Source organism: Mycteria americana, chromosome 4, assembly GCF_035582795.1.
Source record: "Mycteria americana isolate JAX WOST 10 ecotype Jacksonville Zoo and Gardens chromosome 4, USCA_MyAme_1.0, whole genome shotgun sequence".
NCBI classification, from domain to species: Eukaryota; Metazoa; Chordata; class Aves; order Ciconiiformes; family Ciconiidae; genus Mycteria; species Mycteria americana.
Window position 1 is genome coordinate 13,396,397 of NC_134368.1, and position 13,026 is coordinate 13,409,422.

Here is a 13,026-nt window from a genome sequence, read left to right on the forward strand (position 1 = left end):
TTATTAGAAATATCTTAAACTTGACACGCAGCTTCCATGACGAATTGATGTATCTTTGGTTAGTATATTCAAAAGAAGAGTAGATTCTGCTTTGACAAAGGAAGAAAGTGAAGAATAATTTTGAGAAGAATATTCTGAGAAGGAAATTCAGTCGGAATTGGTCAAGGTGCAGTTTAACTTTGAAAAGGTGTAATGGGAATACAGGCTGATTTTCTCTTAATATCTCCCATGTCAAATATGCTCAGCCAAAAGATGAGTTTTCTACCCTCAGGGCTTCCATCCCAACCTGGGAACGGCAGCCCCAGCTGTGCTTTTTTCTGGCCCTTCCATCGTCACTACTCAGGCAGATTCTGCAGAGAAAGCTTTGAGCTGACAGTCGTGCTGTCACTAAGCGAAGCAGACTCCAGCCCCACTCCCATGGCTACATCGCTCTTCACAAGGCTCTTCACTGGCACGGTAAGAGTCCATCGAGTCAGCAGATGCGAGTTGAAGACACGCAAAGGAGATAAATTGAGTGATAAAGTGCAGCTGGATGCAGATATTAAAAAAGCCCATTAAAATACTTAAGAGTAAATGATCATTTTGATACAATTATTAATAATCAAATGCAATAAAACGATACTTTGGAATGAAATTACATCATTGCTTAATGATTTTAATAGCATTGATTTATGAGGAGCAGTTAAAACTCAGACTCGGTAATTGGTTGTTCCTTGGGAACGTAGGCCAGGGGGAAGAGAGTGGATGATTTCCACTGCTGCGTAACAACCAGAAATAATCACATATGCTGTTCTTCCCTAATAAGATAAATGATCAGTCTGAAGAAGGAAGGGGAGGGGGAGGGATGAGCCCCTGCCAAACCATGAAGATGTGAAGTGGGAATTTTTTAGTAAATGCATGGAAAAATCTTGCGTTTACTAAGAAATTGGTCTCTGAAACGCAAACTATTCTAGCATTTTGGAGGCAACGCATTAAGTCAGAGAAGATGTTACATTCATTGAGGTCTGATAAGAATATATCTAAGCAGAGGAAAGGGATCTGCGAACCTCTTTGCTGTGCGCTGTGTATCTATTTTTCTAGATATTCACAACACACCAAATCAAACCTGCTATCAACTCTGCAGTCAGCTTTTTGAAGGAAGAAAATGATGTTTGCTGAATATTTTACTTTTTGTGCTGGACCTCATGCAGCTGAACCACAAACTAACAGAAACTTCAGGGTTGAAATTTTCCGAGGCTTAGCCTGACATGCTGATTGGCATCAATAATGCAAAGATAGTTTCTGCATACTTTTGAAACAACTTCTTATATCTATAATTTATCACACATGACTTCATAAGCACAGTTTGAGATATTTGTCAATACCTTTACCTTCTCATATTTCTTTCAAGAGCTCAGAAGTGACAATGATCTCCTAACAGTGGCAGCCGGCACAAGTAGCCTCTAATCTCATTTCCAGTGTAAACATTTAGTGCAAGAGGTTGTAACTGATCTGTTTTAATGAACACTGCGTGGACACAGAAAATGAAAGTTTCCAACCCAGACTACTTTTCTCCTTTAGACTTTAGAGTGGACCTGAATAAACCACAAAGAAGGGTTTTTTTAACCCAGCCAGAAAAAGTCACTTAAAAGGAAGGCTCAATGATATGTTTTTTCATATTGAAGGAGAAATGTAAGGCAATTTTTTTTTTACCTTGTCATTTACAAACTTACTACTCCCACAACACAAATGCATTGTATCAGTGTGAGGATCGTGCCCACATACCCATTCACAAGCACAGTTTACTGTTCCTCAGCTGGCTTTAGGATAGGACCTCTGCCATCTTATAAAGCACAGACGCAATGGACCCTGATAATACAGCAGCTTCTTCCTTTTTAGTTGACATTTCAGCATAAATTTTTTTTTTTTTTTCCCCCAAATAGAACAAGCACTTTCTCAGGAACTACCTATTTTTCTCCATTTCAGCAGGGTTTTTAGTTTGGTTTGGTTTGGTTAGAATTCCCCCACTTTTCTTCTCACAGTAGTTTGCAATTAAAATGTTCATATCTTAGCAATTTGGGACCATTTCTTTGTTTATTTGTTTTACTTGGGTAAAGGAGGGCTCACCACTGAATTTAGGGTTTTCTAGTTTGGGTTGTTTTAGCGTTTTACTTCAATTGTTAAAATTTCCACTGAAAATTCTGACTAATTTTCAGCTTCCTCTAGGAAAAGAAATATCTCTTGACCAAGTATACCATGTTGGATAAAGCAAGTGCAACATGCTAGCCCTTCAGATCACCGAACAGCATGGCTACAACACTTCAGAATTAAAACAGCCCAACTTGATTGTAGGGTGGTGTAAACATCGGCAGCCTCCATATGCTTCTCCCCTTTCCTGTGAACACAAGTTCCCATCATCTCCCTTGTGCTTGTCCGACACCATGTTAAGCCTCTTGGGAAAACTAATCCAGCAGAATGTAATTTTGGGGGACTTTTTGGAGGGATTAATTTTCTGTTTTGTAAATCACCGGATCATGCTGGCAGTTGAGCACCAAACCCATGGAGGAAAAGTGGCAAGATATCCCCTTTGGTCATGCACGGAGACGAAATTGCCTCAGCCCCGGTGCAGCCTTTGTGCATGTCCAACCCCGTTTACGTCATAGACCTGCACCTAATAAAACACAAGGAGAAGCAGAGGGAAATCAGGACACCTTTGTTTCCATAGACACACAATGCGGGCCTGAATTTGGTCTCCTGAGGGACACTAGAGCCCTTTCTTATGCATATGGTCTTTCAGGGAAGTTCTCCTGAAAGGTCAGCTGTTGTATGATCTAATTCGTCACGTCTCTGCATTAGTGCTCCACCAGGTAATTCCACTGACTTTAACAGCAGTACATCAGCATAAATACGGTGCGATGGAGGGGACTAACAAGCCCTCTGCATCTGCCTTGGTCTGTGTATATACTCCATGATACCAGCCTTTTGGTCTGTGTATAAATATATACTCCATGATACCAGCATTAGGTATTTTATACTTTTAAATAACAATGCCAAAATTCTAAGAAGTGAGAATTCTCTGTTAAGAATTCTAATTATCAGACCTTTAAAAATCAGGCATTATTTTAATAATAATTTTGCTTTTATTCAGCTACTTCTCTTCCTCACAAACTGCCCCAGTATGTTCTTACTCCACTTGCATGCAACATCAGAAAAACACCAATGCTCACCTGGAATCTGATATTTATGTTATATATGTGAACAAATTTACCACTGACAGGTAACACTACACATCTCAAAATGTGCATCATAAGCATCAGTCCCTTACACGATAATTATGAGTCTGTATTTTACTTCAAACAGGAAACGATTCTGTGTTTCCAGTAGTCCAAGCTCATTTTGCAGGGGAGCAGTTGCCTGCAAACACTAATCAAGTAGAGTCTCCTATGGACATATATCTTCTCTCCTCCTATGGATCCCTTCATTGTTAAATATTTGATGCAGTTCACTTGGGCACGTATTAATGAAGAGACATCTTCAAATATGACATACGAAAACAAAACCAAATCAAACCAACCCTGCTTGCTGACGTGCAGGAGCCTCCAATTAAAGGCCATTTGAAAACTTGCCCGTTTCTTCAACCTGCCCCTCTCAATCTCTGAATACGAAGTTTATCCAGAAGGTAACAATTCCCAGTTTATATTGATTGATTACTAGTAATTCACATTATTGGTTTAAGGGCACTGCCTTGCTTAGAAAGCAAGTCAAAAGCATGCAAACATTTTCGCTGAGTAGCTTAAAATGGTATTGACTCCTGGCAACATGGTCACTCAAGGAGACAAAACAATGACTTGATTCATACAAGCTAAAAATACGGTTTATTATGACTGATTTGCATTTCAGGCCTTGCCTTCTTCACATCTGCTTTGAAAGACGCACCTTCAATGATTCAGCCAATGCCTTACACAGCCAGTGTGTGCTGCTACTTATTTACTCCTTATGTTTAAAAGCTTTTGAACAAAAACAATTTTCCTGACACCTTTATCTAAACAGCATAGCTGGAGTGGTTCGTCATTGCTGTGGGTTGACCTTGGCTGGCCACCAGGTGCCCAGCAAGCCACTCTATCACTCCCCCTTCTTGACAGGACAGGACAGGACAGGGGGAGAAAATAAAATGAAAAGCTTCTGGGTCGAGATAAGGACAGGGAGATTGCTCACCAATTACTGTCACAGGCAAAACAGACTTGACTTGGGGAAAAATAATTTAATTTATTGCCAATTAATAACAGAGTAGGATAGTGAGAAACAAAACCCAAAACTAAAAAAAGCCCTTCTCCTCAGACTCAGCTTCACTCCTTGACTCTTTTACTTCCTCCCACTGAGTGGCACAGGGGGACAGGGAATGGGGGTTGTGGTCAGCTCATCACACGTTGTCTCTGCCGCTCCTTCCTCCTCAGGGGAGGACTCCTCACACTCTTCCCCTGCTCCAGCCTGGGGTCCCTCCCACGGGAGACAGTCCTCCACGAACTTCTCCAGCGTGAGTCCTTCCCACGGGCTGCAGTTCTTCATGAACTGCTCCAGCGTGGGTCCCTTCCACGGGGTGCAGTCCTTCAGGAACAGGCTGCTCCAGCGTGGGTCCCCCACGGGGTCACAAGTCCTGCCAGCAAACCTGCTCCAGCGTGGGCTCCTCTCTCCATGGGTCCACAGGTCCTGCCAGGAGCCTGCTCCAGCGTGGGCTTCCCACGGGGCCATGGTCTCCTTCGGGTGCACCCACCTGCTCCGGTGTGGGGTCCTCCACGGGCTGCAGTGGATATCTGCTCCACCGTGGGCCTCCACGGGCTGCAGTGGATATCTGCTCCACCATGGGCCTCCATGGGCTGCAGGGGCACAGCCTGCCTCACCATGGCCTTCACCAGGGGCTGCAGGGGAATCTCTGCTCCGGCGCCTGGAGCACCTCCTGCCCCTCCTTCTCCACTGCCCTTGGTGTCTGCAGGGCTGTTCCTCTCGCATATTCTCACTCCTCTCTCACAGCTGTTGCTGCGCAGCTTTTTTACCCTTTCTCAAATACATCATCACAGAGGTGCCACCAGTGTCACTCATGGGCTCAGCTTTGGCCAGCGGTGGGTCTGCCTTGGAGCTGGCTGGAACTGGCTCTGTCCGACACGGGGGCAGCTCCTGGTCTCTTCTCACAGAAGCCTTAAACGCCCCCGCTACCAAACCTTGCCACATAAACCCAGTACAGTCATACACATTGCCACACAGATAGAAATAGAAACAAATACTATCCCAAGTGATGAAGTCAAATGTAAGAACGACTGCCCACGCGGATTCTTGGCGTCCCACACAAGAGCCTTTCACACAAGATTCAGTGTTAAAGGCTCAATGAAATCCTCTTTGCATTTCTCTCTCCCCTTCAGGGCATAACATCTCTGCATTCCCCTCTTTCACCTGACACTTGAATAGCCAGGAACTCACTACACTTGACGCTAATGAGATGGCTGTGATTGATTACTCATGTGGGATTTCATGATGAGAACAGAACTTCAGTCCCCTGCTCCACCCAAATAAACTCATGATTTTTTATTTTTATGTTCTCACGTCTCACGAAAATGGAGAACCTATAGCTAAAATTAAGAGTAACAGATACCCATAGCAGAGGATCTACACGTCCTAGTGAGTTGAGGATAAAGCATTTCTAAGGCTCTAGACACAGTCATAAAGAAAATGTGCTGGGCCTAATTCTCTGGTAATTACTGATTCATGACTTACTGTCCTGGGGTATATTTGTGCTGGTGTAGACAGCTGATTCACAATCTATTCTTTGCTTTTGTATTACTAAGCTCTATTTTAAGAAATCAAAAGGAACTTAACTGGTGCATAAGCCTTGGGGACTGAGAAGAATAGCAGCAGAGCCGAAGGAATCCCAAACCGCACTACTCTCTTCTTCTCAATGATTACCACATAATACACCATTCTTTTTTTAAAATGGGCTTGATATATAAAACCAATTACACACCATGTGATGCGTGGGTGTTTAATGTTTGGCTGGGATAGGTCATAGAATTCTATTTCTAAAGCAATCTCTTTGCATTCCCTCCTACAAATACACCAAGAACTAGAAAAAGTACTTATAAAGGTCGGGTACTATAACATCCCGTAAACAAAAATCATCACGTTGGGGCAATACTGCATGGCCAGTTGCAGTTTATATGCAGCAGTAAAACTGGGCACATTAATCAAAGTTCCTTAATTTTAAGGCACAAGAATTTGCTCAAAATTAAAACTTTTCACATTTTAAAAAAAGGGATTTGAATCTTCCTAGCTAGTATTTATACAGAAATAAAAGATTTATTTTCTAAATGTTGACACAAAATGATTTTTTTTGTTTTGAATTATAGTGTGACTTAGTATTTAATTTTATTAAATTAATTTCAAATCCGCATTTCATGATTTTGCTTTGAAAAATTAAAAAAGCTTTCTAATGAACAATGTCAGGGCATTTATTTTCAGTTTTTCCATACTTTCTGAACAGTTTTTTTTCTATATTTTGATTTTTTCATTTCAACTTGAATGAGAAAACAATCAAAGAAAAATAAAGAAATTTCTAGAATGCATCTGTCTTGCAACCATCTTCACATCTATCTGCAGCCTTACAGCTCTTTTATTTTTAGAAAAGAATAGACTAGAATATTTTCAGTTGGAAGGCACCTACGATGATCATCTAGTCCAACTGCCTGACCACTTCAGGGCTGAGCAAAAGTTAAAGCATGTTCTTAAGGGCATTGTCCAAATGCCTCTTAAGCACTGACAGGCTTGGGGCATCGACCACCGCTCTGGGAAGCCTGTTTTGCCTCCTAAGGTGCTAAGAGAAGACAAACTGCTATGAGGGATTAGTCAACTTTCCTTTCCAAAAGAATAAATGAAACAAATTGGGAAAACAGATGGGAGGGGTAAAGAAATTGCCACACTGTATCACAGATGGGAAGAAAATATTCTGTGCTCCTAAAATAGAGATGGTAGTATACACTTTCCACTGATATCAATAATCTTTCCATTAGTTCCACTATCATGAAAGACCACATTCCACACATTAAATCTGCAAAGATACTTAAGGGATGGTCCAGAACACTTGAAAAGCAAATAAAGCCTAGAAGATGATTTTAATATATTGCTTATAAACCTACAGTGTAAGATCTAAACATAAATAGTTTAAAATACTCAGTCCCTACTGACCTTCCCTTAATATAAATATATAAGACATTCCATTAAATTAATTGCATTTAGATTTTCATTGAGTAAAAAAAGACATGCTTCTTCAGGAAATGCATAAAGATCTGGCTGCTGCTGGAGGCACAGGAAAAAATCATTTTCACATAGCACAGGAAAATATTATGACCAATAATATTTGTAGTTACGAGGCTGAAATAAAAATCTTAGGCTGTATTATCAACCTCAGTAGCAAAGCTCAACTGAAATCAAAGAAGAAACATCTGCTAAAGATCTGCCTTGTGAAATGTTCTTGGCACAACCAGGCAGTATCAGCAAGACACATTCTCTCATTTATAGTGAGATGTACAATTAGTTTGAATTCATTTCACCTATCTTTAACACATCAGATGTTATATATTGCCAAGAAAACAATACTGGACTTAGTGTCCTAATAGTTAAGGTATAACAAAGCCCTTATTCTTACATCTGTTGAAAACTACACAAATACTTGTTTCTATCTAGCACTCAGATAACTCAGGCGATGAAGGCCATAAAGTAGCAGAAAGTTTCATATAATGACAGAGTAACTCCCACTGAGAGGCCATCACATCCAACCCTCCCCTCGCAGCAGATTCGTTATATATTGCAATGTCCCATATGATATTAGAAGTAAAATATATTTATGTATCTTTATTTCTATGGAAGTTTAAGAGAAGGATCATTTGGTACTGATGAGGCACTAAACTTCTGCTCCCAAATCCTTGCTGTTGCTGGCTGATACGGTTCTTGTGAGAAACCAGAATGGTCTATATACAGAAAAGGGGAAAACAAAAACCTAGAAAATATTTCTAATGGTTATAAATGTACAGACTCTTAGAATGTATTATTCTTATCTGAGAAGAATGTGATGTTTATGAACAACCATGACTTTGAAGCACTACATGGGAGTTATTCCTATGGAAGCTCCGGGACGCTTCCCTGGTTGCATCTGAATGATGTAAGGAAACATAAGGATTCTGAAACACAGCAAAATACAGACTTAATATTTAAACACTCACTTGCTGGCTTTAATTCCTGCGTACAAAAAATATTGACAGATTGTTTGAGTCAGAGCAAAACTGACACATATTTCAGTGCTATGCTATGTTTTTCATAATTTAAGTGTGCTAAATATACCTAGACTCAGATAAGAAAAACATCATTAAACAAGTCTGCAAGAGAGAGGCTTCCACTATTCTTTCTTACCTGTTAGTGACTTTGATGGTTTTCAGACCTAATACATTTGAAAAATTTCTTTGATTAAAGACAGAGAGCCACATGCCCTCCTGATTTACACCCTGTATAATCTTGCTAAGGAGAAAGGAGTTATAAGGCAGACATGACATTTCTGACCCACTGTGTTACTTCTAAATGATTATACCCTTTCACATAGTAGTTAAGAGACTGTAAAGTGTATTGCCTATGAAATTCCAGCTGCTGTGTAGAAATAAGTTCTTCAATAAGGCTGTATTTTGCAGGAGCAAGTAAGCAGAAAGTGTCAGGCTGACTCAAGTCTTTCAGCAGAAAAGGCTGAGACAAACTGGAGCAAATCAGATGGGTGTTACTACAAACCAACTGCAGGCTGGTTTTCTAAAAGTATGGACAGTAAGTTGCAGGTTGAAAAAGAGGCACTTGGAAGTGCGAAAAAGCTCCCTTGATATGGCCGGGGATAATTACACCAACAGGGCAGCAGGGCAGGTGAGGTCCTGTGCTCCCAGCTCCTCCAAACAGGGTTTAACCTGTCCATGTGTCCCTGTCCTGGGTGACAACCTCCCCCCCGGCCGGGTTCGCAGCAGCACACGTGCCAGCACACCTTTAGACTTGCCAAGTTACATTTTGGGCCAGTGGCCAATGTATCTGTAGGTACCATAACAGCTCTGCATGCTTTGTAGCCTCCACACCAGCAGTTTAAGCAGGCTGGGGTTTTGTTTGTTTTGTTTTTCCCCACGTATGGCCAGGATGAGTATTTATTTCAACTCGAGATAAAAGCAACTACCTGAAGAACAAGGAGGATCCCAGCATGAATGCCAAACACATCGCAAATCTTGCAACCAAGATCAGGTAAATCCATTTCAATACTGGCAACACCACTAGCAAACCACAAAATATTGCTGAAAGCCAGATATTGCTCCATAGACACACGGATAATTATACTTCATGTAATTGACACAGATCAGAGTCCTTCTAGAACTAAAATCTAAAGTCATTTAGGGAATGGAAGTGTCTACAATGTTATGGCTAATCCTGTAATAAAAGACACCAATTATTGGTAATGATACCGTTATGCACAGTCCATACTTACACATGAAGTAAAATGTGAAAGCGGGAATTCTCTGGCTTTTTCAATAGAAATCAGATAAATGTCAAGTGTACAAACTGACCATTTTAAAATGCAAAATCAATTTAAAACACCATCAAAAGGTTAATTTTGGTGTAAAAGAAGTTATACACTTTTCAAATTAATTTAATTTGTATAAAAAACAGGCATTGATTTATTCTTCAAACATTTTGTCAACCTGCTTAAATCATTTCTTAAACATTTTGAGAGACTGCAAAATATTTGAGCTGAAAATGAAATAATTTGATATATGTGTACTCGATAAAGTAATATTTTTCACCAGTTTCCTTAATAGTGTAAGTTTATATATGACTCCAGTTAATAGGTCTGATTCAACCTCTCTTAAAAAAATGTTATAGATTTTTCTCTGCAGAAAGACTGCTCTCCTTTCTAAAGATCAATTTCATCAGTAAAACGAAGAGCAATTTCATTGGACATTACAGCTCTCTAAATCTTGGGCTCCATAGATCCACACCTATAACCCTTATATGTGCTGACAGTCAGTATGATCACTAGCATGAGTATGGATTTGCAATAGTGGACGCAGCAACACTGACATACTCAATCTGCAAAAGACACCAAGGCTCGTACTCTCCCCATCAGCACCTCTGGAAACATCTTTCTTGATTAGAATGAAATACTTTTGCTGTTCATTTTTTATTTGGAAAATAACAGACTTACCAAAAAATATGATCTTTTGAAACTCGTTCCTGTAGAAGGGTCCATTTTTTCCCCAAATCAATGGATACATAAACCTACAAAAGGAAAAAAAAAAACCTTAAAATTAGATGATAGGAAACTGTTAACGATGTACATCTTCAAAGACAGGTCCCATGTCACTATTAAAATGACAGACTGCACACCAGTAATTATAAAAAAAATCATTACCAGGAACTCTCTACAATGTTTTTCAGAGTAATAAACTTTCATAGAGAAAATCTTTTAAAATATAATCTATAATGAACAAAACTCAGTGAGAATGTCTTCTTGTTTATGATGAAAACAATTCACAGTTCATTTTGGGTGAGATTCTTTTTTACCTCAGCATGGTTACACAAGAGGGATGGTAAAAGGACACTTTTCTTCTCCTTCTTCCCATTCGTTGACCAAACAAGCACAAGTATTCCCTTTATGCTTCGAGCCTTAATTCCATCAAAAATACTTAAGCCAGGAAGCCAATGAATTTAAAACTCTTCTAGAACAGGACCAAAAGATATTAGAGAAATGCTTAAGAGATTTGATGAGGAGAGAGGTACCTAAGGGCTTGCTTCGTGGATACCAATTTGTGACCCGTGAGAAATGGTCACTCAGCAGAGAGGCAGAAGATGGCCTGGAGGAGGACGACTCCAGCTCCACCTTCCCTCTGAACAGCTCACCCCTGGTATAAAAGCAAATGCTAATGAGATGGATGGATATCAAGAGTGCAGATGAAAGCTGTTTTCCCCAGAATAAAGTGGGATATAAAATAGCTATTCAAAAATTTCCCTCCTTCAGCATTTGCCTTCATAATATGTTTCCTCTAGTTAAAACAGGAAATATCTATCGGACTTCTAAAAGACAGATTTAACCCCCCCTGCTGTCTGTATGCATTTCTTGTTTGATCCAATTTACGTATGATGGGTTTTCTCTTAATATCTCTCATAGGCAAGTAGAACTGTTCTTCTCTGATGTGGGAATAAGTCGCCACTTCAGTCGCTGATTGTTCTGGGGGAAAGTGTCTTATGAGGACTAGTAGGAAATGTTTTTGTTTTAAAATGATGTTCAATAACAAATTAAAAAAACCCCAACAAACCATGATTATGTATTACGTTTTACTGGAGAAAACCGGCAATATTAATATGTAAAGGCTGAGGTAACTTAGCATAAACTCTATGGGTAAATTTGCTAAAATTGGAATTAGAGATAAAACAGTATTTCCCAGTTACTCTGCACTTCACAATGACTGGGCTTTGTTCCACTGCATGCTCAATTCAAGCAGGTAGACTGCAGCTCAGGTAAGAAACTACAGCCAGGACTCAGATTGCTTACTTTAGCATTCACCCAGTCAATAGACAGAAAAGATCAGGGATCAAAAAGTCTTCAACCTTACATCTAAATACTTTACTGATGGGGCTGCAGAGCCAGGCTCCCAATTCGCCTGCTAACTTTCTGATCTTAGTTTTATTATGTGGGTTAGGGTTTGCTGCAACCAGTGTATTTTATAGCATATAGCTGAGAGCAACCTCCTGGGAGGGAGGGATGTGGCTTTGAATGGGCTAGACTGTGCAGGACAGAGAACCTAAGCTGCTGCTTCAAAGATTTGTCACCACAGGCATTACAGAAAAGATAACCCATTGGTTTGACCGTCTTTCTAAAAGGGTGGACCCTGCTCAGCTAGTTACCTGCCTCAGCAGACTGCTATAAATCTGCAAGAGATGATCATTTAAGCCACTGCCCTAACCCTGCTGTCCAAGCTGCAAAGAAAGCCAAGAATTCAGAGGTTCCTGGCAAGAGCTATTTAGGATAAGGCACAACACTGGCACATGAACAAAGGGATGTAATTTTGTCATGGACGAATTTCAGAAGAAAATGAGAGAAGATTCCCGCCGTTAGAACAGTGATGCTTGTGCAGTAGGGGCCAAAAAAGACCAAACAAACTCAAACCCGCACCACCAAACCCAAACTACCTCTCCTCACACACATCTAAGACTGAAGTCTGGGAGCTTATGAATGAACAGTTTGGTTTAGTGTAGGGGGAAGCCCTTGCAATCTTACTCTAAGGGAGAGTGAAGTAGGACAGATAAGGCATATTCAAGCTGAGAGAAATTTTTAACTGATGCACTATTTGAAATAAATAAAAAAATAACGTGTAACTAACTTATGCACACATTCAACTCCCTTTAATTAAAAAAAATGACCCATATGTATTTTAACAGGTACATATGATAAAACTACCAAATGAGATTAGATATGAGGTGACAACAGTTATATTAGTGGACAGCTAAAATCTCCAGCTTCAGCAAACACATCTAATAGATGTTGTAACCTATGTAATAAACGTGTGGAATCACTTTTTAAAAAAATTGAAAATGCTTTTCTCAGTTTTGCCATTTTTTCATCCTTTCAGCTTCCAAATGAACAATGAAAATCTACTGCATCCCTGTCGAGCTTTAAAAAAAATCTAGAAGCATTTATATAGACTCAGTGAATAGCTGATTGTTATTCATTATAACTGAGGTAGCCAGAAAAAGAAAGTATATATTTGAGGCAGTAAATAGATTAATCCAACCACATTGACTGGATTTGCATTCATTTATAGTGTCAGCTAGAGGCTAGAGCTTTATTTAAACAAAATCTAGGGTTCTGAATGAAAGAACCATGCATATTTTGCAATATAAAATAAGCCCTAAATCAAATCAGAAGTTGTGAGAAAGGCCGTGATGTAGACAGAGAAGGCTGATTGCTGTTTATGAAGGACATGATTC

The 13,026-nt window shown here is 39.8% G+C and overlaps 1 protein-coding gene across 9 annotated transcripts in view; it reads right to left on the reverse strand.

Moving 5' to 3' along the window:
- Positions 1 to 13,026, reverse strand: part of SORCS2 (sortilin related VPS10 domain containing receptor 2) — a 645,075-nt gene that overhangs the window by 105,029 nt on the left and 527,020 nt on the right. For all 9 annotated transcript variants that reach the window (XR_012775470.1, XR_012775469.1, XR_012775468.1 and 6 more), the window contains exon 5: positions 10,244 to 10,317. Coding sequence is in view for 5 of the 9 variants with exons in the window: in XM_075499712.1 (XP_075355827.1) it covers positions 10,244 to 10,317 (74 nt within the window). In the remaining 4 variants the exon portion in view is untranslated. The remainder of the gene's footprint in view (positions 1 to 10,243; positions 10,318 to 13,026) is intronic.